The 25,026-nt window shown below is 48.2% G+C and overlaps 2 protein-coding genes across 2 annotated transcripts; both read right to left on the bottom strand.

The window, feature by feature from the left end:
* Nucleotides 1-14,000: 14,000 nt before the first annotated feature.
* Nucleotides 14,001-16,109, bottom strand: LOC139790566 (olfactory receptor 14A16-like). Its single transcript, XM_071732432.1, has 2 exons — nt 15,265-16,109; nt 14,001-14,203 (listed from the first exon to the last, which is right to left on the bottom strand). The coding sequence occupies exons 1-2, from the start codon at nt 16,019-16,021 to the stop codon at nt 14,001-14,003; spliced, it is 960 nt and encodes a 319-aa protein (XP_071588533.1). The 5' UTR covers nt 16,022-16,109.
* A 4,248-nt stretch (nt 16,110-20,357) lies between these two features.
* On the bottom strand, nt 20,358-21,602 carry LOC139790577 (zinc finger protein 383-like). Its single transcript, XM_071732444.1, has 2 exons — nt 21,019-21,602; nt 20,358-20,850 (listed from the first exon to the last, which is right to left on the bottom strand). The coding sequence occupies exons 1-2, from the start codon at nt 21,431-21,433 to the stop codon at nt 20,501-20,503; spliced, it is 765 nt and encodes a 254-aa protein (XP_071588545.1). The 5' UTR covers nt 21,434-21,602; the 3' UTR covers nt 20,358-20,500.
* Nucleotides 21,603-25,026: the final 3,424 nt, after the last annotated feature.

Raw genomic sequence — 25,026 nt, 5'->3', positions numbered from 1 at the left:
GTGTGGTTCCTGAGCAGGCTCGAGTGCCAGGCAGATCGAAGTGAGTTCTCTGATACTAACCCGAACCAACACTAGCTCGACTGACTCTGTTCGCGAACCGAGCTCGCGCCCACGGCGAGATTCGTCTCACGCAACACCTGGTGGAGAATGCGGGCAACAATTTTGGTCTAAACCGTCTCCCTGAGCGTTTCATCCGAAAGTGACCCTTCTCCACAGACCGTTCGATACCCCGAAAGATTCGGGTAAGAGAAACCTTTTCTTCTCTTTCTTCGACATCGACATCAGTAAAACCGATGATGGGATCCTATGCAAGCAAACCTACCGGCACCGCCGTTGCCGAGCAGATTGTAGCCCAGGCGGAAAGGCAGGAACCCCTTTGCTATCCGGGTCCTGAGACCACCTGGGACCTCTGGCAGGAGGTGTATAATCTGCTGGCAAGTCTCCACTATAAGGAGACCAACGGCGACATTGTTGGTGCGGACAACACCTGGCGGGTCGTTTGCAATCTATTAGCTGTTACGAAAGCCGAAATAGAAGTGGCAGTTGTCACCGCCACGGCTCCATTACGAAAGACCGAGGCATTTTCCCCGAAGGAAATGCCTGCTGCGACCCCCTCGGCACCACCCGTCGAGGGGGAGGAGCCTGAGAGAGTGCCAGCCATGACCCCCTCGGCACCACCCTTCGAGGGGGAGGAGCCCGAGAGAGCGCCAGCCGTGACCCCCTCGGCGCCACCCCTGGAGGAAGGAAAAAACGAGCAAGTATGTCTGGGGCTGACCAGTGGCAAGCCTGCCATAAAGGGCATGTCTGGGAAGCCCCACCAAACCGTGACCAAACTCCTATCGGATATCGGCCTGGAAGTCGAAACACCGGAAAATGATGGGGCGGAAACCGCGGCTTGCAGCACCTCCGGCTGTCGCGGAGAGTTACCCCCACCGCCGCCCCCGGCCCCACGGAAGGCTGCAGAGAAAAAAGCAGCCCCTCAACCAGCGGCAGTATCTGCGCTGGAAGACAAGATATTGGCCCTGCAACACCAGGTCACTCGGGCCGTGCAACTAATAGAGAAGCGGGACGTCGAACATCGCCCAGCTTTTCAGCAGTACAGGAACCCACCCACCCTGACGGACGACGAGGATGATGTCCCGACCCCGCCGCGGCAACTTCAAAACGCCCACGGCACTACTACCGGTTGCCCAGGGCGCTGGTCTGGCATCATCCGGGATGCCATTCTGGAGGGCGAGTGGGAGCCCACCACTGTGGCGTGCCCCGTGCTGCAGGGCGCTAATTGACAGCCAGTGTTTGAACAACACTCATGGAAAACCCTGCAGCAGGCGAGGCAGATAATCAAAGAACAGGGGCTGAGGTCGGAGAGCAGCCGGGCCATCCTGGACTGGCTGTTCACCTCCGATGTAAACAGCCCATATGACTGTCGCAGTCTAAGTCAGTACCTACTAACCCCCTCCCAACAAATCATCTGGTTAAGGGAGTGGGAACGCCTCGCCGCGGCGGAAGTTAACCACGCTAGGGCACCCGGAGATCCGCTAGCGGGCGTCACAGCGGAGATGCTCACCGGCTCCGGGCGCTTTGCAGAGATCAATCTTCAGCTACAATACCCGCGCGAGCTCCACCACACTGCGGCAAGACTGGCATGTCAGGCATTTTATGCAGTACCAGAACCGCACCCAGTACCATCATTTACCAATGTAAAGCAAGGGTTGAACGAACCCTACCAAAATTTTGTCGATCGACTGTGGCAATCTGTCACGGCTCAATCAGACCTGACGATAGAGCAGCGTGAATCTATGTTTAAACTACTGGCATTCGAGAATGCAAATCCCAGATCAAAAGCCCTCTTCTCGACACTGCCGAAAATGGCGCCAGTATCAGAAATGCTGGACATTGCCGCCAGGGCGTCTCAGCACCAGCAGCACCAGGGAATGGCTGGTGCTTTTGCCGCCGCATTGGAGCCAACCCATCAGCTCCTCGCGGCGGTAGTACAAAAACTGGGCAATAACGGAGGACGTGGCCGTCAAAACCGGCGAAATTGCCCGAACAGACAGAGGCAGTCCAGCCCGGTCTGTTCGCGATGCCACGCAAGGGGACACACCTGGTGAAACTGCTCTGCAGTCGTCTGGTGTAATCGCTGTCAGCAAGCGACACACAACGACGCAGCCTGCTGGTACCAAAAAAACGGCAGGAACAGCGCGAGGGGCCCCCGCACCGGGATACAAGTAGCCGGGCCAACGCTGTATGCCGGCTCCCCGCCCCAGCAACCCGGGGAAGCCTCGGCATCGATTTACAATCTGCGATAGACACCACGCTGCTGACCACGGCTGTCCACACAATACCAACAAACACGTACGGACCGGTAATCCATGAAAATTCTAACGTTGGTGCACTTTTAGTAGGACGTTCTTCCTCAGGACTGGCAGGACTAGTAGTGCTCCCAGGGGTTATAGACGCCGACTCCACGGGGGAAATAAAGATAATGTGTTTTACACTAAATCCCCCCCTAGTAATTAAGGCAGGGACCCGATTAGCACAGCTAGTCCCACTCCCAAAATTAGACCTAGGAAAGAACGTTAAAACAGAGAGAGGCGATCGGGCCTTTGGCTCATCTGGAGACACCTTGCTAACCCTGGCGCAACAGATGAGAACAAGGCCGATTATAAACATACAGATGGCGATCGGCAAAGAGGTAAAAACCCTCCCTGTAATGCTAGATACAGGAGCCGACGTCACAATCATCAGTAAGAATATCTGGCCTCGAAAATGGAAGCTTATTGCAGTTTCTGACGCCGTTCAGGGGATAGGTGGCGGTTCCACCCCCTGCAAGCGCACCAACCAGTACAAATTAAATTTCCAGAAGGGCAAGTGGTAACTGTGAGACCATATGTGTTACCCTTGCCCGGTCAGCTCGGGGGGTTGGTTGGTCGGGACATGATGAGCCAGATAGGGGCCATCCTCACTATCCCTGAACCCACCCAACCCTCCCAAAATTTTCAATAAGGGCCACTCTTGACATGCCGCTGACCCCCAGACTCCGTTGGAAGTTGGATACCCCTGTCTGGGTAGAGCAGTGGCCCCTTTCCAAGGAGCGGCTAGACATAGCAAATCGCCTGATAAAAGAACAGCTAGACGCTGGACACGTCCAGCCATCTGTGAGCCCGTGGAACACGCCCATCTTCGTGGTTCCAAAAAAGTCGGGCAAGTGGAGATTGATACAAGATCTGAGAAAAATTAATGACCAGATGTAGCCAATGGGCGCCCTCCAACCTGGGCTGCCCCTGCTTACCATGCTACCTAGAGACTGGCACCTTCTGGTCATGGATTTAAAGGACTGTTTTTTCAATATCCCCTTAAATCGTGACGATACTGCTCGCTTCGCGTTCACGGTCCCATCAGTTAACAAAAGTGAACCAGCGAAGCGATATGAGTGGGTGGTACTGCCACAGGGAATGAGAAATTCCCCGACCATATGCCAATCGTATGTGGCACGGGCGCTCGCGCCAATTAGAAAAGCAATGCCGGATACGATAATTTATCATTATATGGATGACATCTTATTTTGCCAGCAAGCCCCGTTCCCCGAAAACATCAGCCAGGTCTTGACCGACCACCTCAAGACCAAAGGACTAATCGTAGCTCCGGAAAAAATTCAAATGAAGTCACCCTGGAGCTACCTAGGGTGGAAGGTAACTGATGCTATGGTGAGACCTCAAAAATTAGAAGTAGTCCATTCAGTTAAAACGCTGAATGACGCCCAAAAACTAGTGGGCGAACTACAATGGGTTAGACCCATTATAGGTCTCACCAATGCAGACATCCACCCCTTTTTCTCCTTATTACGGGGTACACATCCAGGGGCACTTGTGGACTGGACCGAGGACCACTCCAATGCCTTGAAGCAGGTCGTCCACAAGCTGACAACCGGCTATGCGGATCGGCGAGACGCCACCCACCCCATCGGAGTGTGGGTATGTAACCACCCCTCATTCCCCTTCGCCTTACTCATGCAGGACTTCACGAACAAAAGAATACCTGGGGAACGCAAACTCAATCTGACTTATAACCGAGACTCTACAAGATCAGAGTCTATAGCTATTTTAGAATGGCTATTGCCTCCCCATACGCCTCAGAAGGGCATATGGCAAAAGACCGAGGTAATAGCATTCCTCATACGGAAGGGACGCCAGCGCTGCCTGGAAGTAGACGGCCAAGAACCGGAGTGGATCAACATCCCAATCAAAACCGCCGATTTTGACTGGATGCTACAACACTCCGAGCCTCTACAGCTCGCCCTACTTGGTTATCCCGGCGAGGTGCGTCATGATGGCCCAAAACATCAGCAATTACAAGCTATCAGCCAGTTCCAGTGGGTCGAGCAACCGATTGTCTCGGAGCGCCCAGTGCCCGGTATAACAGTATTCACAGACGCTGGACAAAGATCCAGAATGGCTGCCTGTGTATGGAAGGACAAAGGCCAGTGGAAACAGCATCTGATTCCAGGCACCTCCGAGGACAATCTACAAACCCTGGAACTGCTCGCGATCATCTGGGCCCTGACTCCCAATACGCAGTCAGAGTCGCGAACTGTATCGAGGATGCCCTTATTAAGCCAGTGCCCAACAAAAGGCTACAGGAACTCTTCCTATCATTGCAGCGTGCACTGAGAATCCGAACACAGCCATGCTGCATTATTCATATCCGTAGCCACAAGACAGCGCTAGGCCTGGGGGAAGGGAATGCCAAAGCTGACTCTCTAGTCAGCTTAGGTTTACAAAACCCAGTTACCGAATTCTCCAAAGCCCAGAACAGCCATTCTCTATTTCATCAGAGCGCTAGGGCCTTGAAGCGCACGTTCGACATCACTTGGGAGGAGGCAAAAGGCATTGTTAAAGCCTGCCCCCAGTGCGCCCAGTTCGGCCCTGCCCTGGGAATGGGTGTGAATCCACGCGGGCTTCAAGCCGGAGAAATCTGGCAGATGGACGTAACACACGTCCCGGAATTCGGAAGACTGAAATATGTCCATGTTACAATTGACACCTTCTCAGGCATGCTCTGGGCAACAGCTCAGATGGGGGAGAAGGCGCTACACATGGTCCGTCATCTGACCAACTGTTTCGCTGTCATGGGGATTCCTGAGGTAATAAAAACAGACAACGCGCCGGCCTACACAGGCGCAAAGCTCAAGCAATTTTTCGCTACCTGGGGAGTGAAACACATCACAGGAATCCCCCATTCGTCTACAGGGCAAGCGATCGTAGAAAGAGCCAATCGCACCCTGAAGACATACCTACAGAAACAAAAAGACAGCGAAAATATGGACCCACAGACGCGGCTTAGTAAAGCGCTCTTCACTCTAAATTTTCTGAGCCTAAGCCGCGACTCCCAAGAGCCACCCGTCCTTCTACATTACTCGTTGCAGAAAGTCATCAGCATGCCTGAAGTCCAAATTTATTACAAAGAACCAACAACAGGTCAATGGATGGGGCCAAGACCATTGCTGTTCACCGGGAGAGGGTAAAGCTGTGTATCCACAGACTCTGGGCCTCTCTGGGTGCCCAGCAAATGGACACGCCCTGCCCTGACCAGACCAGCACCACCAGCTCTGAACAACGAGGCACCACGCAACTAAGATCTTCGCGTATTTGTCATCTTTTCCCCCATAAAAACTTAAAAAAACTTTAAAAAAAAAAAAAAAAAAAAAAAAAAGGGGGGGAAATGTAGGCAGCAGGTGCCAGGACTTGCTGGGTGATGGGCCCGGACGGTGCTCGCCCCGCCTGTGTTGGGGCTGGCCCAGGTGCGCATGCCCGGGATCGGCAGGGTGTGGCTTCCGGAGCAGGCGCCAGAGCCGGGCGGATCAAAGTGAGTTCACTGATACTAACCCGAACCAACACTAGCTCGATTGACTCTGTTCACGAACCGAGCTCGCGCCCTCGGCGAGATTCGTCTCACGCAACAATAAATAATAAATAAAAATAAATTTTATAATAAATAATAGCATTTAAATAATAAAAACAAATAAATAAATAAATAAATTATAATAATTAATTTAAAAACAGATAATAAAACGAGAACGATGTAAATAATAATAATAAATATAAAAAATTATAGGAATAAATGATTATAAGTAATTCAAATAACAATAAATATTGATATAGAATAATACAGATAATATATAATAACAAATATAACAAATAGACAAATTAAGTAATAATAATAAAATAATGATGATTTAAATTATATAATAATAAATACTAACATATAAAAATATAAAACAATACATACATAATGACTAAAAATTAAATATTAAAAATAATAATAAATTATGTAATAAACATACACTATATAATATATAAAGTATAGACATACTATATATGATATATATAGTAGTATATATATAATGTATATATAATAAATAAAAATATGCAATAATAAGTAATAATGTTATTTAAAAATATATAATAAATAGTGGCATATAGTATATAATAAATAATTAATAAATTAATAAAATTATATATATATAATTATAAAATGAATATAATGAATTAAGTAATAATAATGCATAATAAAGTACAGTAATAAATAATAATATAAAATAATATTAATATATTTTAATAATAATTAATATGATGTGATTTATTACATACTATATTTGAATATTTTAATATATTACCTATTATCTATTATCTATTATATATTTTATATTTTATATTATATATTATATATATGATATATATTATACATTTATTCTTATATATCATGTATTGTATATAACATTATATTATAAGCATTGTTATTATTATTAATATTTTTATAAGTAATATTGAAATATATAACATCATAGTATACAGTATATAATAATAAATATAATAAACAGAGTACAAACCAGAATATACCATTACAAACCAGAATAAACCAGTATCAAACAGTATAGACCAGTATAAACCAGGATAGACGAGTATAAGCATTATAAACCAGTATAGACACGTATAGACCAGAATAACCAGTATAAAACAGTATAACCAGTATAAACCAGTATAACCAGTAAAAAAAATATTAACAGTATAAAACATTATAGACCAGCATAGACCAGTATAGACCAGTTTTACCCGTAAAACCAGTATAAACCCATGTAGACCTGTATAGACCAGTATAAACCACTATAACCAGTATAGACCAATATAACCAGTATAAACGAATATAAGCCGTATAAACCAGTATAGACCAGTATAGCCCAGTAGAAACCAGTATAAACCAGCATAACCACTATAACAAGTATAAACCTGTAGAGACCTTTATAGACCAGTATAACCAGTATAGAGCAGTATAGTCCAGTACAAACAGTAGAGACCACTATAAACCAGGAAAAACCAGTATACACCAGTATAAAGCAGTATAGCAAGTATAGACCAGTATAACAGTACAACCTCATATAAACAGTATAAGCCAGTATAAACCAGTTTAATTAGTAAAACCAGTATAAACCTTAATAGACCTGTATAGATCAGTATAGACCAGTATAAACCAGTATAAACCAGTTTAATTAGTAAAACCAGTATAAACCTTTATAGACCTGTATAGATCAGTATAGACCAGTATAAACCAGTATAACCAGTGTAGACCGGTATAACCAGTGTACAAGAATATAAGCAGTATAAACAAGTACAGACCAGTTTAGGCCAGTATAAACCAACAGAAACCAGTATAAACATTATAACGAGTATAAACCAGTATAGACCTGTATAGACCAGTATAACCAGTATAGAGCAGCATAGACCAGTACAAACCCCTATAGACCATTATAAACCAGAATAAAACAGTATAGAGCAGTATAAACCAGTAAAGGCCAGTATAACCAGGATAAACCAGTATTAACCAGTATAGACCAGTATAAACAAGTATAACCAGTATAGACCAGTATAACCAGTATAAACCAGTATAGACCAGTATAGACCAGTTTAAACATTATAAACCAGTATAACCAACATAAACCAGTATAGACCTGTAAACACCAATATAAATCAGTATTACCAGTAAAAACCAGTATAACCAGTAAAGACCCGTACAACCCTTTATAAACCAGTGTAAACAGTATAGACCAGTATAAGCCTTTAAAACCAGTATAAACAATTATGACCAGTATAGACCACTATAGACCAGTATAGACCAGTATAAACTAGTATAAACCAGTATAAACCGGTATCGACCAGTATAACCAGGATAGACCAGTACAAACCTGTATAAACCAGTATAGACCAGCATAGACCACTAAAAACCAGTATAGACCTGGATAGACCAGAATAAACCAGTATAGATCAGTACAGACCAGTACAAACCAGTATAGACTATTACAGACCAGTATAAATCAGTATAAACTGGTATGACCAGTATAGACCATTACAGACCAGTACATATCAGTATAAACTGGTATAACCAGTATTGACCAGTACAGACCACTATGGACCAGTGTAGACCAGCATAAACTGTATAGACCAGTATAAACCTGTATAGACCAGTATAACCAGTATAAACCAATATAGACTTGTAAAGACCAGTAAAAACCAGTATGACCAGTAAAAACCAGTATTACCAGTAAAAACCAGTATAACAAGTATAGACCCGTATAAACGTTTATAAACCAGTATCGACCAGTAAAAACCAGTACAGACCAGTATAAACCAGTATAAACCAATATAACCACGATAAACCAGTATAACCAGTATAGACCAGTATCGACCAGTAAAAACCAGTACAGACCAGTATAAACCAGTATAAACCAATATAACCACTATAAACCAGTATAACCAGTATAGACCAGTATCGACCACTAAAAACCAGTATAGACCTGGACAGACCTGAATAAACCAGTATAACCAGAATAGACCAGTACAGACCAGTAAAGACCAGTACAAACCTGTATAGACCATTACAGACCAGTATAAATCAGTAAAAACCAGTACAGACCAGTATAGACCAGTATAAACCACTATAGACCAGTCTAGGCCAGTATAGACCAGTTTTACCAGTATAACCAGTATAAACGAATAGAAGCAGTACAAACTAGTATAGGCCAGTATAAACCAGTATAACCAGTATAGAGCAGTAAAGACCAGTTTAACGAGTATATACCAGTATAGAGCAGTACAGACTAGTAGAGACCAGTACAAATCAGTATAGACCAGTATAACCAGTATATGCCAGTATAACCAGTACAACCAATATAGACCAGTACAGACCTGTATAGAGCACTATATCCAGTATAAACGAATATAGGAGGTACTAACCAGTATAGACCAGTGTAGGCCAGTATAAGCCACTATAACCATTATTACCAGTATAAACCAGTATAGACCTGCATCGACCAGTATAACCAGTATGGAGCAGTATAGACCAGTACAAATCAGTACAGACCACTGTTAACCAGTAGACCAGTATAGACCAGTATAAACCAATATAACCAGTATAAACCAGTATAAACCAGTATAGACCAATACAAACCAGTATAAAGGGTATAACCACTACAGACCAGTGTAAACCGGTACAGACCAGTACAAACCAGTACAGATGAGTATAAACCAGTATAAGTACTATACACCACTATAGGCCAGTTAAACCAGTACAGGCCAGTACACACCAGTATAAACCAGTCCCTCCCCATCCATCCCAGTCCCTCCCAGTTGACCCCAATCCCCTCCCAGTCTCTCCCAGTCCCTCCCAGTTGACTCCAAATCCCTCCCACCAATGAGAGCAATGTTGTGTTTGGGGAGGTGAGGAACAATGTTCTCCATGAAGCGTTGGATCTCAAAGGTTTCTCCTCACTGTCCAGCCCTCTTTCAGAGACCTCTGCACCAATACCAGTTGAATATACAATTCTCAAGTGAAAACCAGTAAAACAGAACTTTTTAAAAAACCTTTTTTGATGCTCTTTGTAATCTTCCTCCAAAATGGACCCTCTCCAATTTGCTGCGTGAGTCTTGAACACTAAAAACACCACAGGGTGACTCACGGCTGCTCAGTACTGTAATGGGCCCCCTGGTGCCAGAGACTGAGCCCATGAGTACTGACAGGAGACTGAAAAAAAAACGGTTTTAAAAGTTAAAGCCAAAACAAAAACCCAAATTATTTTGAAGTATTTTGAAGCATTGGTTGGCCCCTTTGGGTCCCGTTACTGGCAAAGCCTCCCCAGAAACTTGTTAGAGAAGGTCACTGGAGGCCATGATTGCAGGGAGACAAAGGTTCTGTAAAGGTGGCTCTGAAGCCACAGGTATTTCTTTATTTGTTTGTTTCTGTATTTATTTATTTATTTCTTTTATGGATCAGTCAGGCCAAACTCTGAACCCCAGGCAATAGGAAGGCAGAGCCCATCCCTCACTTGTGGGTCAGGATTCTTCTGGGGGCCATGGGGCATGACGATGAGCAATAAAAACTGTAGGAAAAATGCACAACACCTCCCAACTACCCCAAAAAGGGGTGAGGAACATACCAAGTGCAGAGTGCCTGGTGCACTTCTGCCTGGTGGTGGTGATCCAGTGACCATTTCTAAAGTCACCTTTCCAGACACAGACTGTCCAGACAAAGGCCATTCCCATTCCTCTCCAATTGTCCCCTTCTCCTACTCTTTGCTCATTCAGATGCCTCTCCCCTGGGTGCTGCTTTGAGCAGCAGGTTGTTCAAAGCTCGCCTGTCTTTCAGCAGCCTGATTGTCTCTTTAGCCACCTCTGTCATGATGATCACATCTCTCTTTTCCCATCTGTCTCTCTAAACCATTTCCCATCAGATTCTTCTTCACTTTCTCTGTGTGACTTTTCTTGGCTGGCACAAAGGAAAACTCCTGCTGTGCCCGTGTGCAGTCAGTTCTCTGAGGAGAGCAGGTGGGAGGTGGTGCAGTGAAGCTGTAACCTCCAGCTGCAGAGAGGAGAGGAGAAGTCTGATGCAAGGACCAGGGATGGAAGTCCCAGGACGGGCATGAAAGGAATGGTGGGGCTGGGGAGGTGAGAAGTAAAGTTGCCCACACGGTGTCAGCCCTCAGGGAGCTTCTATCACCTCTTCTCTAAAATGAAAATCATGAGATCATCTCTTAAAATATTAAAGGAGAACAAAACAAGAAACTAAAAAACCCCCCAGAATCAGTTTTCATTAATCACAGTAGGAAATGTTCCTTCTTAACTGCAGTATGAAAACCTCTCCAATTAGCTGTACAAGTCTTGAAGATGTGAAGAATATCCCATGGAGAGCCATGGCCCTTTAGTGCTCTCTGTATTTCACTGAGCCCCAGGGTGTGTTTGGAGCTGAGTCCATGATCCTCAGGTGCTGAGAGATGAATGAACAAACTGCTCCAGAAGTCAGAATGGAACCTGAAAGTACCTTGAAACAGTGATTGGCCCCACTGAGAGCCTTTCCTGCCAGAGCCTCCCCATGGCCTTGTTAGAGCAGATCACTGGAGGCCATGATTGCAGGGAGGCAAAAATTCTGTATAGGTGGCTCTGAAAGCAAGGATTTTTCATTATTTATTTATGTATTCATGAAGCATTGAGGACAAACTCTGACCTCCCATCAATGGGAAGGCAGAGCCCATCCCTCACTTGTAGGTCAGGACTCTTCCTACGGACAGTACAGTATGAAAATGTGTAATAAATATTCTGACATGTCTTGACCTCCCCAAGAAGGGGAAAGGAAGTCCAGAGCATCAGGACAAAATTACTCCTGGTAGACCATGGTGGTTGAGGCAGCTGCCATGTCTGAGGTGACAAAGCCCTTGGTCCTGCTGGGCCTTTCAGCCTTCCAGAGCCCTTGGCCTCCTCTCCTGCAGGCTGCCCTACTGTAGCAAGACAAACCTTTTTTAGGGCACAGCGCTCCAAGGTCCAGACAGGTGTTCCAGCAGAAACACACGAATAGTGCTCTGAGTCTGATGCTCTCAGGGCTGACCAGCCTGAATCAGTGCTACTGCTCCGAAAGTGGCCAGCCTCTGGCTTCCTCAGGTGTGAGCTTTATTGGCCCCCTAATCCTGCTCATGCGCAGTAGGGGCCCGCCCTAATCAGGCACAGGTGGGCTTAACACAAGGTCATGCCCACTACCTGGCAATTAGTGCCACCTGGTTGCCTCATTTCACTACACCCTACACTGTCCATGCCTGCAGCTCTTTCTTTAAGCTGCTTTAAAGAGGCTTTAAACTGAAGGAGAAGGAGGGATTGCAATGATCACCCCTACAACTGATCTGGGATTAAACCAGTCCTGCTGACTCCGGGAGTCCAGCCTGGACTTTCCCAGGGCTGCCCTGAAGCCTTGGTGGTGACGTGAGAGTTATTGGGGGCGAGGGGGGAGGAACATGGTACGATTTTTCTATGTATTTTTATATATTTAGTATTTTTTCCTTTTTATCATTACTGTTTCATTAAAGCTGTGAAGTTTAGTTTCCAACCCATAAGTCTCTCTCCCTTATTCTCTCTCCTTTCTTTATCAGGGTGGGGAGGGGCATTAATACAGAGATTTTGTCATTTGGTTAATTGGTGGCCCAGCATTGAACCCTGACAGATTTATTGGCACCCAACGTGGGGCTTTAAGCTAATTAGCTCAAGCCCAGTTCAAATTTCAACTCATTTATATGAAAAGTTTGAATTTTGAGTCCAGTGGGAGGATACCCAGATTGCTCCGCTGAGTGGGAATCAAACAATTTTCTTTGGAAATTTCACAGGGTTGGAAATTAAACCAATCACGCTGCACCTTTGGCTCTCAGGGTGTGTGATCTGTGGCTTTTTATCTGGGATTAGTGTTGCTCTGTGGTTCATTCCTGGTAAGAGCTGCTTAAGAACCGTAGTTGTGGTATGGTCTTCAACAGTGTGTACATGGTGCAATGGTTTTTCACACAGCTAGGAGATACACATAGGATACACATTTCATGCCCATTGGACATATCCCTATAAAGAGGAAATAGACTGCCCACAGGTCAAAGCACCCACACTGGGATAAGCTCTCAGGTATCTGAAAGAATTGGCTGTACGAGATGTGATCTATACCATGATGAGACTGTAGATCCTTATCACATGCCATGCCCTAAGCCTGTGAGGCAAAGGTTTGTGCATGCTGCACCATCCCCATCTAACCCTACACTATCAGTAATGTTATAGGTTCCAGCCTGGGCCATGGCCAAGGTGAGTCCCTGTCAGGGGCAGACCCTGGATTTGTCCTTCTGGTATGTCCTGAGGCTCCTGCCCATCCGAGCTCCCCTCCTGTGCCCTTTCCTGAGCACAGAGCCCTGCAGACCCCTTCAGTACAGACTCAGGCACAGAGGGTGTTGAGTCCCTCAGCCCAGCTCTGCTGCTGGTATCAAATCCCCACCTGTCCCTACTCTGGCTTCCCACGGGGAGTTTCTGACCCCACTGAAACCTCCCACCCTCAACTGAAAAGGTCATCCTGGGATGCTCTCCCATTGTCCCACGGGTGAATAATTCACACAGATGTTAGAAATGACTTTGGATTAATTTTTATTTTTTGGGTTTTGAATTGTTCCTATAACAACCTGGCCATTCATGGCCTAGAAATGCCAATTCTTTCTTTGTATGGAAGTGTTGGGGACCAGGTCAGATTCCAATATGGTCCCTCAGGGGTCTATAACAGGACCAGTCCTGTTCAATATCTTCACCAGTGACACAGAGAGTGGCATCACGTGCACCCTCAGGGAATTTGAAAGTGACACCATGCTGAGTGGGTCACGTGAGACACTGGAAGGACAGGATGTCAAGTAGAGCAGATGGTTTTAGTTAGTGGAAAATCAAGGACTCTGAGTAAGTGTTAGAACAAATCTTAAAACAGAACCCGGTGAGACAAAGACCAGACATTTGTGAGTTTTAGCAATACATATCTAAACATTAATAAGGAACATAACCATGAATGACAAGAAAAAAAGAGGGAACGAAAAACCCAATAGTTACAGACAAAAAACAAACAATCAAATCCCCCCCCCTAAATAAACAAAAGAAGGCAATAAGATATTGTGAGACTCATTTGTGGAGATCGGTGATGAATTTTTCATTGTTGAAAGATGTCAATGGAATAATTTTACAGAGAGAACCCTTGAGCTCCTGGTTCCTCATGCTGTAGATGAGGGGGTTCACTGCTGGAGGAACCACCGAGTATAAAAATGACACCACCAGATCCATGGAAGGGGAGAAGACGGAGGGGGGCTTCAGGTAGGCAAAGATGGCTGTGCTGATAAACAGGGAGACAACGGCCAGGTGAGGGAGGCACATGGAGGCACCAGTTTAATGAGTATATACCAGTATAGAGCAGTACATACTACTATAGACCAGTATAGGCCAGTATAAACACCGCAGCCTCTGCTGGCAGTGTTCCCCTCCATGGCCATGCAGGGCCAGTTACACACCCATGGCTTTCTCTGCCAGGGTTTCACTTGCCAGCCCAGAACAGCTCCCTCCAGGCTCTCCCACCTCCCCTCCCCTCCCCTCTCTCCCAGCACAGCCCAGTTGCTGCTGGCCCCTCACCAGTGCCCTCCCCAGGCTGCTCTGGGCAGTCCCACCACAGCCCCAGCCCCTCGGAAGGGCACAGCAGCTCCTGGGGGGCAGAGAGAGCTCAGAGCCCCAGATGGGTGACCATGCATGGCAAAAGGAGCAGGAGGCACCCTGTGTCCCCTGCTCTCTTCTCCAGGAGATCCGCAGAGCTCTGCAGCCCCTCGGGGCCATCCCCTCTGCCCAGCCCAGCACAACAGCCCTGGCCCTTGTGCTCCTCAAGAGCTCTGACTGCTCCAGGCACAGAGCAGACTTCCCAGGGCTGCTGCAGACAGGGAGGGGCTTTCACTTCCCATTCGTTCATAGTACACAGAGCAGAGACAGCAGACAAAATATTTGTTGCAGGTTCCTTTATTTCACTTGAAATCTGTGGAGTCTCTCCTTTTGCACAAAGTTTCATTACTGGTCACAAAGGATGAGTGCATATTAAAAGACGAGGGATGAATAATGATGTTACTTTGAAGAAATTAAAATAACAGTGGAAGGAAAAGGAAATAATGTCAAGAAAGACAAACTTTCAATGTCCTGAAACACGCTGTGAGTCATCTGAAGAGGACAGGACGACACCTATGGCTGCTGAAAAACCCTGACCATTTCCTCAGTGAACCCTTGAGTTCCTGGTTCCTCATGCTGTAGATGAGGGGGTTCACTGCTGGAGGAACCACCGAGTACAGAACTGCCATTGCCAAGTCCAGGGATTGGGAGGAGATGGAGGGGGGCTTCAGGTGGGCAAAGATGCCAGTGCTGATGAACAGGGAGACCACGGCCAGGTGAGGGAGGCACGTGGAAAAGGCTTTGTGCCTTCCCTGCTCAGAGGGGATCCTCAGCACAGCCCTGAAGATCTCTACATAGGACACCACTATGAAAACAAAACACCCAAATGATAGACATACACTGACCAGAAGAACCCCAAGTTCCCTGAGGTACGAGTGTGAGCAGGAGAGCTTGAGGATCTGGGGGATTTCACAGAAGAACTGGTCCAGGGCATTGCCCTGGCAGAGGGGCAGGGAAAATGTATTGGCTGTGTGCAGCAGAGCAGTGAGAAACCCAGTGCCCCAGGCAGCTGCTGCCATGTGGACACAAGCTCTGCTGCCCAGGAGGGTCCCGTAGTGCAGGGGTTTGCAGATGGCCACGTAGCGGTCGTAGGAAATGATGGTCAGGAAATAAAACTCTGCTGTGATGAAGAATAGAAGGAACAAGAGCTGTGCAGCACATGCCTTGTAGGAGATGTCCGTGTTGTTCCCGAGGGAATTGGCCATGGCTTTGGGCAGAGTGGTGGAGATGGATCCCAGGTCGAGGAGGGAGAGGTTGAGGAGGAAGAAGTACATGGGGGTGTGGAGGTGGTGGTCACAGGCGATGGTGGTGATGATGAGGCCGTTGCCCAGGAGGGCAGCCAGGTAGATGCCCAGGAAGAGCCAGAAGTGCAAGAGCTGCAGCTCCCGCCTGTCTGCAAATGCCAGGAGGAGGAACTGCCTGATGGAGCTGCTGTTGGACATCTGCTGCTTTTAAAAGCATGGAGAGCTGTTTGAGGAGGAAACACAAAAATTTAGGAGATGATTCTCTGAAAAATGAGACCCAATTCCCATTCCAAATCTCCATCCTACACACACACACTTTTTCTTCCCTAAAGCCCATGGCTACAACCCTGCTTGTTGATGTTTGTGTCTGCAGCAGGGACTCTGTTCACTGGCTGCCAAGGAGTTTTCCCAGCCCTGCAATGAGGGCTTCATGCAAATGGTGGGGACAGGGACCAATATCAGAGTAGAAATTATTCATATGCAATCATTGGTGCTGCCAAAGTCTTGCATGTTCTGTGCTCTCTGCATAAAAGAGCCCGCAAAACAGAAGGCAGTTTGAGAGGTTTGTTTTTTCTAGCTCCCCCCATCTCCTATGGGGAGTGTTCTTGGGGATCAGAACCCCTCAGCATTGCTGCAGCACTCAGACAGAACAGAGTGAGCAAAGAGCATTGCCTGCAGCTGCATGCAGAGAAGGGGGAGCTGGGCTGTGTCTCTGCCTCTCCCTGCTGAGAGCAGAGGGACCCAGCTCAGAGCACTCAGTGTCTGACCCTTTCTCAAGGTCTCAGCACCCCGTTTCCAGCCCAGGACTCACGAGGCTCATTGTGCCCCCTGGAAGGCAGCTCCCAGCTTGGACAGACAGCCCAAGGAGACAGCCCAGGGATGGAATGAGGGCATCTGATGAAGGGAGGTCAGCTCCCTGCCCAGCCTCACTCAGACTGCACTGCCCAGAGCTTCCCAGGGCAGAGCACACCTGGACACCTCCTTGCCCAAAACCATCTGCATGGCAGGAGCCCCAAGAGCTGTGCCTGCAGCTGAAACTCCCGCTCCCAGCCTGACACCAACAGCAAGAGCAGCTGAGGGGGGCATGGAGAGAGGCAGAGGAAAGGCACTCAGGAAAGCCTTTCCCTCCCCCAGCCCTGCACAACATCTCCCAGATGGTGATAATGCCTGGCAGGCACCTCCAGCCCCTGGGCAGGGGGAGGTGGGCACATGGCAGCACAGATGCACTTCAGCTCTCCTGTGAGCAGATGGAGGAGGAGGTGCCCAACACCCCAGAGCTCATGTGCTGCCTGAGGGCTGTGCTGTCACACAGACCCTGATGTAGCTTGGAAGCTGATGCTGGATGTATGTGTAGGGTATCTGAGCAGGTATGAAAGCACTGGCTGAGGTTCCTAGAACACAGGAGGGTGATGGTGTAGGGACTCACAGCCCCTGATCTCACCTCCCCATATTAGGTTCTATCCCACCCTAACACGACAGAAAATTACAGCCTGACAAAAGCCAAGTTCTCAATACAAATCTCTGCCCTGACTTTGCCTATGAAAATCCCTTCAAAAATATTCTGGTGTGATCTGGATATGTGAGCATTGCTGACCCACAGAAACGTCATAAAACCAGAAGGACCCTGCGCTGTGCTCCCTGTCTCCTGCCAGCCACAGCTTCTGCCAGCACCAGGGAGCTCCCCGGGCAGGCTGAGAGCTGCCCCTGGCAGGCAGGCAGGCAGGCAGCAGAGTCCCTGCCCCAGCACACAGCTCCTGGGCTGCAGGACCCTGCTCTGAAGGACAGCCCTGGGCACCCCTGCCTGCACACACCCCCTCAGCCCCTGCAGCCATCTCCAGCAGAAGGCAGCCCCATGGCCTCTCCCTCTGACACTGCTCCAGGACAGCCCTGCTCTGCCAAACCTTTTCCTCCTGCCCACCAAAATCCTCCGCAAGGATCCCAACAGCTGTGGCCCAGGCTGCCAGCTGGAGAAGGAAGACCCCCTCCAGAAAGCCCAGCTTCACTGCCCTGCAGCCAGAGACTCACCATGGCAGAGGCTGGGAAGATTTCTCTCTCCCCCAGCCCAGGCAGCTCTCAGCTCTCCTCCCAGCCCAGGCTGCCTTTCTCCTCTCTCTCCCTCCTCTCTCTGCCCTGCCCTGCTGCCTGCAGGCAGTGCCCTCAGCCCTGCTGCGCTCTGCAGAGGAGCTGCTCCTGCCCAGAGCTCTCTCTCTGCAGCACTCTCTGCTTGCCAGCAGCTCTCTCAGGCTCAGGAGCCCGGCCCAGCAGCACAGGACCAGCGCCAGACTTGGCCACTTGCTCAACTCTCTCGGGGCTCCCTCCAGCTCTCCCTGAGGCTCCCCAGGAACCCAATGGGACACACACTGAAGTCATGGCTCATGTCCCCTCCCTCCCTCCTTTCCAGCACAGCCACTTCCCCTCTAGAGACACAACCTCTGCTTCTCCCCCTCTCCCACTAGACACCGAGGCAGTGCCAGGGGGAATCTCCTTTCCCTCCTCTTCCCACGCAAGCCACGGGTGACACTGGAGGTGCCAGGGCTGCTCCAACCTCAGTCAGGGCAGCTGCTCAATTGAGTGGCCAAGCACAGCCCTGGGGGGCTACAGGAAATGTCAGGGCACTCCAGCACAACCACCTGCTGCTGGCACAACAGCACAGGACTGTCACATCCCATGTTCTGACCCAGACAACAGCCAAAGGAGATTCCATCTCCCAGGCCAGTGCTTCCCTTTCAGGGAAAAGTTACCCTCTGAGGGTAAACAAGGAGTGACAGCCTCCTGACACCATGCGAGTACCCCTTGATCACAATAAGATGAAATGAAATATTTCTCTACAATCAAAACATCAATTCTGTTGCTCTAAGAATTGAAGTTTATTTTTAAGTAATTTTTCGGGAACACAAATCACAAGTATGCATGAAAATAGATATTATAAAAGCACAAAATTAGATACTTCAATGTTCAGGCTGTGCAATCACAAGGGCTGATTGCTTGGATCACAAAAACCACATACTCAAATGACATCTCAAGACAGTGCAATCCCCTAACCCCATGAGTCCACACATCACAAGGCATGATGATATCATAAGGGAATATCATAAGGCAATGATATCATGATGGCTACAAGCTTAGCTTCTTCACTCCAGCTTCTTCAGTTCAAGAGGTGCACTTTACAAATTGATGTCTTTTAGGACACTAAAAGGGCATTCCAAATGAGAGACTTCTTTGTGGCATTACGTGCACTAACATTATTCACTATGAAGGGTGATCACAAACTTCACGACAGTAGAGCATAAAAAAACCAAATAAGAATGGAAAACTTACACAAATGCAGCACAGATAAAAATACAAAAAGAACTCATAACTAATTTTGTCTCAGTTTTGCTCCTTCTGCAGATTTCAGCAACAGTTATTTATCCCATTATCTTCTCTCATGGATAAGTTTTCCCTAGTAATTACATTCCATTATCACATGTATCATTGCCATACACACACCTACCTATGTTATTCAGCTAGTAAATTTCCATGAGACTCCCTTAAAATATTGCTTATACTTTTCTACAACTTCTGTACTTCTACTTCTGTAAAACCATTGCATATATGTTTCTATAAACTACTACTTCTATTTCTAGAAATCTACTGCTTCACAAGAAATGAATCAATCAAGCAGGGAAGATTTTCTGGGGCTTTTCTTCCAGATTCTTGTCTACTGAGCTGTCACAAGCTTGTTCCGTCCTCGTGAGAAACCATTCAAGATGTAATTCTCTTATTTCAGGAGACAGCTGACAGATGCCTTACTGCAGGCTGCTCGAGGTGTCCCATCACATCACCCCTGGTGTCACAGAGGTTTCAGGAGAGCTCATGAAGCATCCCTCCTGACAGGCAAGGAGCAGTAACGCTCCTCTGAAGAGCTGTGCCAGCTCCTGGAGTCTGCAGGCATCTACAAGGTGGTGAAGGGTCTGGAGAAGAAGTGCTCTGAGGAGAGACTGAGGGAATTGGGAATGTGCAGTTGGGAGAAGATGAGGCTGAGAGAAGAGCTTCTTGCTCTCTACAACTCCCTGACAGGAGGTTGTGTTGAGGTGGGTGCTGGCCTCTTCTTTCAAGTGAACAATGAGAGGACAAGAGGACATGGCCTGAAGTTGCACCAGGGGAGGTTTAGGAGGAAGAATTTCTTTTCTGAGAGAGTCGTTAGGTGTTGGACTGGTCAGCCCAGGATGGTGGTAGAATCACCATCCCTGGAAGGATTTAAAAACCATGTAGTAGAGATGATCCTGCTCTGCTGCTGTCAGCATTGTCCTGCAGTCTGCTGCCTCCCTCTTCTACTGCTCCCTCAGCTGCACGCCCAGCCTGGTGTGCAGGAAAAGTGTCCAGGATCCCATCCTGCCACATCCCTTTAGGAGGGTGTCATAATTGGAAATATTTTCTGTTTTTTCCTTATTTGGAAAAAAGCCTTCATGACGCTGAAACAAATATTAGAAGTCAAATTTTGGATGGGTCATGAAGTGGTTCCTGAGCTGACTGCATTGTTTTTCACAAGAAGATGAAGAAAGGATCATTGGTGTGATGGAGCTTGGAAAATGAGGGCAACTTGACCCTTCATACTTGGTGATGGCTGTGATGGGTCAGGTAATGACAGATGAAATCTAATTTTCAGTAAAATCTTATCTTGCACTGGGTGTAGCTTTAATGTTTTTCACTGGTATGGAGGCGTTGATGGTTCTTCAAATGGTGGCTTCGCCTGAAGCTCTTCCCACACTCAGGACACTTGTAGGGACGTTCACCCCTATGGATCCGTAGGTGTCGGGTGAGATTCGAGCTGGCTGTGAAGCTCTTCCCACAGTCAGGACACTTGTAGGGACATTCACCCCTATGGATCCGTAAGTGTTGGGTGAGATTCGAGCTGGCTGTGAAGCCTTTCCCACAGTGGGGACACGTGTAGGGTTTTTCCCCAGTGTGGACATGTTGGTGATTAATCCAAGAGGTGCTGTTGTTGAAGGCTTTCCCACAGTGAGTGCAGGGATACAACTTCTCTCCTGTATGGATGCGGTGATGGCGTGATAAAGAGGAACTCCGGGAAAAAACCTTCCCACACTCCAGACACCTATAGGGTCTCCCTCCCATGTGGATGCGGTGATGCTGTGATAAATGGGAACTTTGGGCAAACTCCTTCCCACACTCCAGACACTTAAAGGGTTTCTCACCTGTATGGATGCGGTGATGCCGTGATAATGCAGAACTCTGGGTAAACTCCTTCCCACACTCCAGACACTTATAGGGTCTCCCTCCCATATGGATCCGTTGATGCTGTGATAAATGGGAACTTTGGGCAAAGTCCTTCCCACACTCCAGACACTTATAGGGTTTCTCTCCTGTGTGGATGCGGCGATGCTGTGATAAATTGGATCTCTGGGAAAACTCCTTCCCACACTCCAGACACTTATAGGGTTTCTCTCCCGTGTGGATGCGGCGATGCTTTGATAAATTGGAACTGCAGTTAAACTCCTTCTCACACTCAGAACATTTAAAGGGTTTCTCACCCGTATGGATCCGTTGATGCTTGATGAAAGCTGATCTCCACCGAAAATCTTTCCCGCAGTCACGGCAGGTGTAGGACATGGTGCCTGTGTGATGGTGTCACCGTTGGACCAGATCCGAACTGTCGCTAAACCGTCCCCCGCAGTCAGGACACCTCTGGGGTCTCTAACCCTGAAGGATTTTCTGATGGTGGAGATGGGCTGAGCGGATCCTAAACCTTCTCCTGCATTGCTCGCCAGTGTCAAATTTTAATCCTGGATGGATTCAATTATTTTTATCCAAAATCACACTTTGACTGAAAGCTTTCCTTTTCCTTAAGGCACCCAGTGAGGTGCCTTTGAGGGTCTCCAGCTGAAGCCCCCAAACCATTGGGATGACTTTGGGATCCCCTATCACAGCCCTGCAAACCAGAAGGAGTTGGGAATCCCCGGATGTAGTGGGGGAGACCCAATCACAGCTCCTCCACCATCCTTAAAAAGTTGAGGGTCACCAATCCCACCACCCTCACCCCAGGGATAAGTTTAGTTCCCCCCTCTCACCCATCCCCCTTCTTCCCCATCTTGTGCTGCTCGCCCCCAGTTTGGGCAGTTCTGGGATAACCACCCCCCTCCCATCACCTCCCATCACCTCCCAGTACCTGCAGGGGGGGCACAGCCCAGGCTGGTGGGGAGGGGGGGGCGATGCTCTGGTGCTCACCAGTTGAGGGGTCCTGGCTGCGGGGTGGGGGGTGTGGGTGCAGTCCCTATGTGAAGGAGCAAAACCTCCTGGGAGCTGCAGTGCAATCACGGGAAATGCGGGGGGAGGAAGAAATGGTGGGAAGGGGCCTGGGGGGGAGGGACCTGACCTGGGGATGAGGTTGGAAGTTGGAAGGGGGAGGGACACTAGGGTTGTGTTCTGGGGGGGTTGGGGACATCAGGCTTGTGGCATGGGCCACATGGGAGGGGACACATCAGAGCTGGGTGGTGCTGACCCAACCTCAACACAAAGCCCACAGGCACTGGAGATAAGAGGCTGTTAATTCACTGCTTTCAGGTGTAAACTCGGGGAGAATGACCAGCCCAGTGGGTACTGCCCTGAGGGTTCTTTCTTATCCTTCACTTCCACTTCAGGCTTATCTTGTTTCTAATCCTGGGCAGAATTCACTCTAAAATATATTTTTTCTGTTCAGAGCACCTCAAGTTTTTGGAGGCTTCAGACTCCAACTAAACCAGAGCAAGGGAGATCAGAAGTGCTGTGTTGGGTTCTCTCCTGCTCCGCAAAGAGGGATACATGTGACCATGGGCTAAAATCCAGGGCAGCTGCTCTGACCTGGCCAACCCCAGTGTTCCACAGTATGATCACAAACTGTCTCTTTTCAATGCAACCCTCGGGGCTCCATTCCTTCTCTATTTTCCCTCCAAGGGGTTTTCCAGTGATTAAAAACTTTGTAAACTGCAAGGCTTGTTTAGAGTGGTATGAGCTTTGGGGATGATCGCCTGGTACCCCCTTCATCACTTTCAAAGGTTACACATTTTATCACAAAATAACCAAATGAGGAGGGATGAGGAGGGACTTTTGACAAGGGCTTGGAGTGACCAGACAATGGGAAAATTGTTTCAGATTTGAAGAGGAATGATTGACTTGATATCTGAGGAAGAAATTCTTTTCTGTGAGGGAGAGGAGAAACTGCATGAGGTTGCCCAGAGAATCTCTGGCTGCCCCATCCCTTTAAGTGTTCAAGGCAAGGTTGGAATGGGCTTAGAGCATCCTGGTGATTCATGGTTCTACATGAACACAACAAGGGAAGGTTATGGGATGTGTAAAATACCCCCATGAGTCTCAAAGGGGGATTTGTTGTTGAAAGGAAAGGGTTTACAGCCACAAAAGTTATTCCAGGCTTAAAAACCTGAAGGGCTGGTGTAATGGAGGTGGGGTGGAGGGAATGGGAGGGCACACTTCCTGACCTGATCACAAAACGAAGACCTCAGGAGCCTGGAGATAAGAAGCTGTTGAATCAGTGCTTTCAGGTGTAAATCAGGAGGACAATGACCAAGGCAGCCTTTACTGCCCTGAAGGTTCTTCTGTGTCTTTGGTCTGCACAGAAAACCCTAAAGACTTCTCCAAAGGCCCTTCAGGCTTTGGGGAAATGTCTCCTGGAACCTTTTCTGGACAGATCTTAATAAACGAAATATCTGCACTCTGGCTGGGGATTGGTTTTTGAATCAGGAGACAACTGACAGAAGCCTGACTGCAGGCTGCTGGAGGCATCCTGTCTCATGACCCACGGTGTCACAGAGGTTTCAGGAGAGCTCATGAAGCATCCCTCCTGACAGGCAAGGAGCAGTAATGCTCCTCTGAAGAGCTGTGCCAGCTCCTGGGCTCTACAGCCAGGCAGAAACACCCATGCCCCACGCTCCCCAGGCTCCCTGGCAGCAGGACTGAGCGGCCACCAGAAACTCTGCCTGAACAGAACCAGGGGGGTTTGGGGAGAAAAGCCTCAGAATCAGCTCCTCAGACACCAGAGCTTTTGCCAGCTGTGCTACTCGAGCATTTCAAGCACACCCAATCCAAACACAGCTCTCACAGCAGCCACAGTGCCTCTGCCATCTACATCTTCAAGCAGGGGAAAGGAACCGCTCTGAGAGCTGCAGGGCAGAGGAGAGGGGCAGCTGAGAGCAGTCCCCGAGGGGAGAGCAGTGCTGGAGCAGTGACACCTTCCCCTCTGGGGAAAGGAGAGAGGAGAAGGGAGAGAGACGGAGGGGCTGGAAACTCAACTGCACAGCTGGCATGGAACAGCCCTGCTGGAGAGGAAAAGAAAGAAATGTAGACACAGAGAGACAAAAGCCATCTCACCTTCCTGCCCCTTGCCACAGCTATGCTCACGTTGCTCAAATGTGACTTTTTCTAAAGATTCATGTGTTTCATTTAATAACAGACATCACGCTGATACAGGGTGTTCCAGGGCTGCAGATCCCCATCTGCCCCTCCGTGCTCCTCCATGGGCTGCAGGGGACAGCTGCCCTCTCCTCACAGCCTGCAGGGGAACTTCTGGTCTGGCCCTTCCTTCATTCACTGACCTTGGAGTCTTGTGGAGGGCTGGGAGCAGGCTTCCACCTCCTTCTCCGTGGACATCTTGGGCATTTTCTGCCACAGATATTGCATGGTCACCCCAGGGCAGCTGCTGACTCCTGAGGGAGGTGCTCACCCGGTAATGGGCACCCCAGGTCTCCACACCCCTTATATACCCCCATGGTCACCATGGTCACCCCCATGAAAATGGTGTCCAGGCACCAGACCCTGCATCACAAAGCCCTTATGGTGACTGTGGAGACTCCCAGGCCTGGAACTGGCTAGGAATGTGTCACAGAATTGTGGAATGGGTTGGGTTGGAAGCATTAAAGATCATCTAGTTCCAACTCCTCCCACTAAACTGAAGCCAACCCTGCCCCTATCCCCATGGAACTCACTGTGAGCAGTAGAGGGTTATCCTGGAAGTGCCCAAAGGGTGGGTCTGGGCATGGTGGAGCTTTTCCCCACAGTGGGAAACAGCTTGAGCAAGAAAGAATGGCCCAAAGTGCAGCTGGGGATGCCTGGAGTGGAGAGCAGAAGGAAGAAATGTCACTGCAAGGGCCATGCTGGGGAACACCACATCCCCCAGAAGGAGCCTGGATCAGCCCAAGGCTCTGTGTGCCAAG

This window comes from Heliangelus exortis (assembly GCF_036169615.1).
Source record: "Heliangelus exortis chromosome W unlocalized genomic scaffold, bHelExo1.hap1 SUPER_W_unloc_2, whole genome shotgun sequence".
NCBI lineage: Eukaryota > Metazoa > Chordata > Aves > Apodiformes > Trochilidae > Heliangelus > Heliangelus exortis.
The sequence above is the reverse complement of the archived record's forward strand: the minus strand, read 5'-3'. Positions and strand labels throughout refer to the sequence as shown.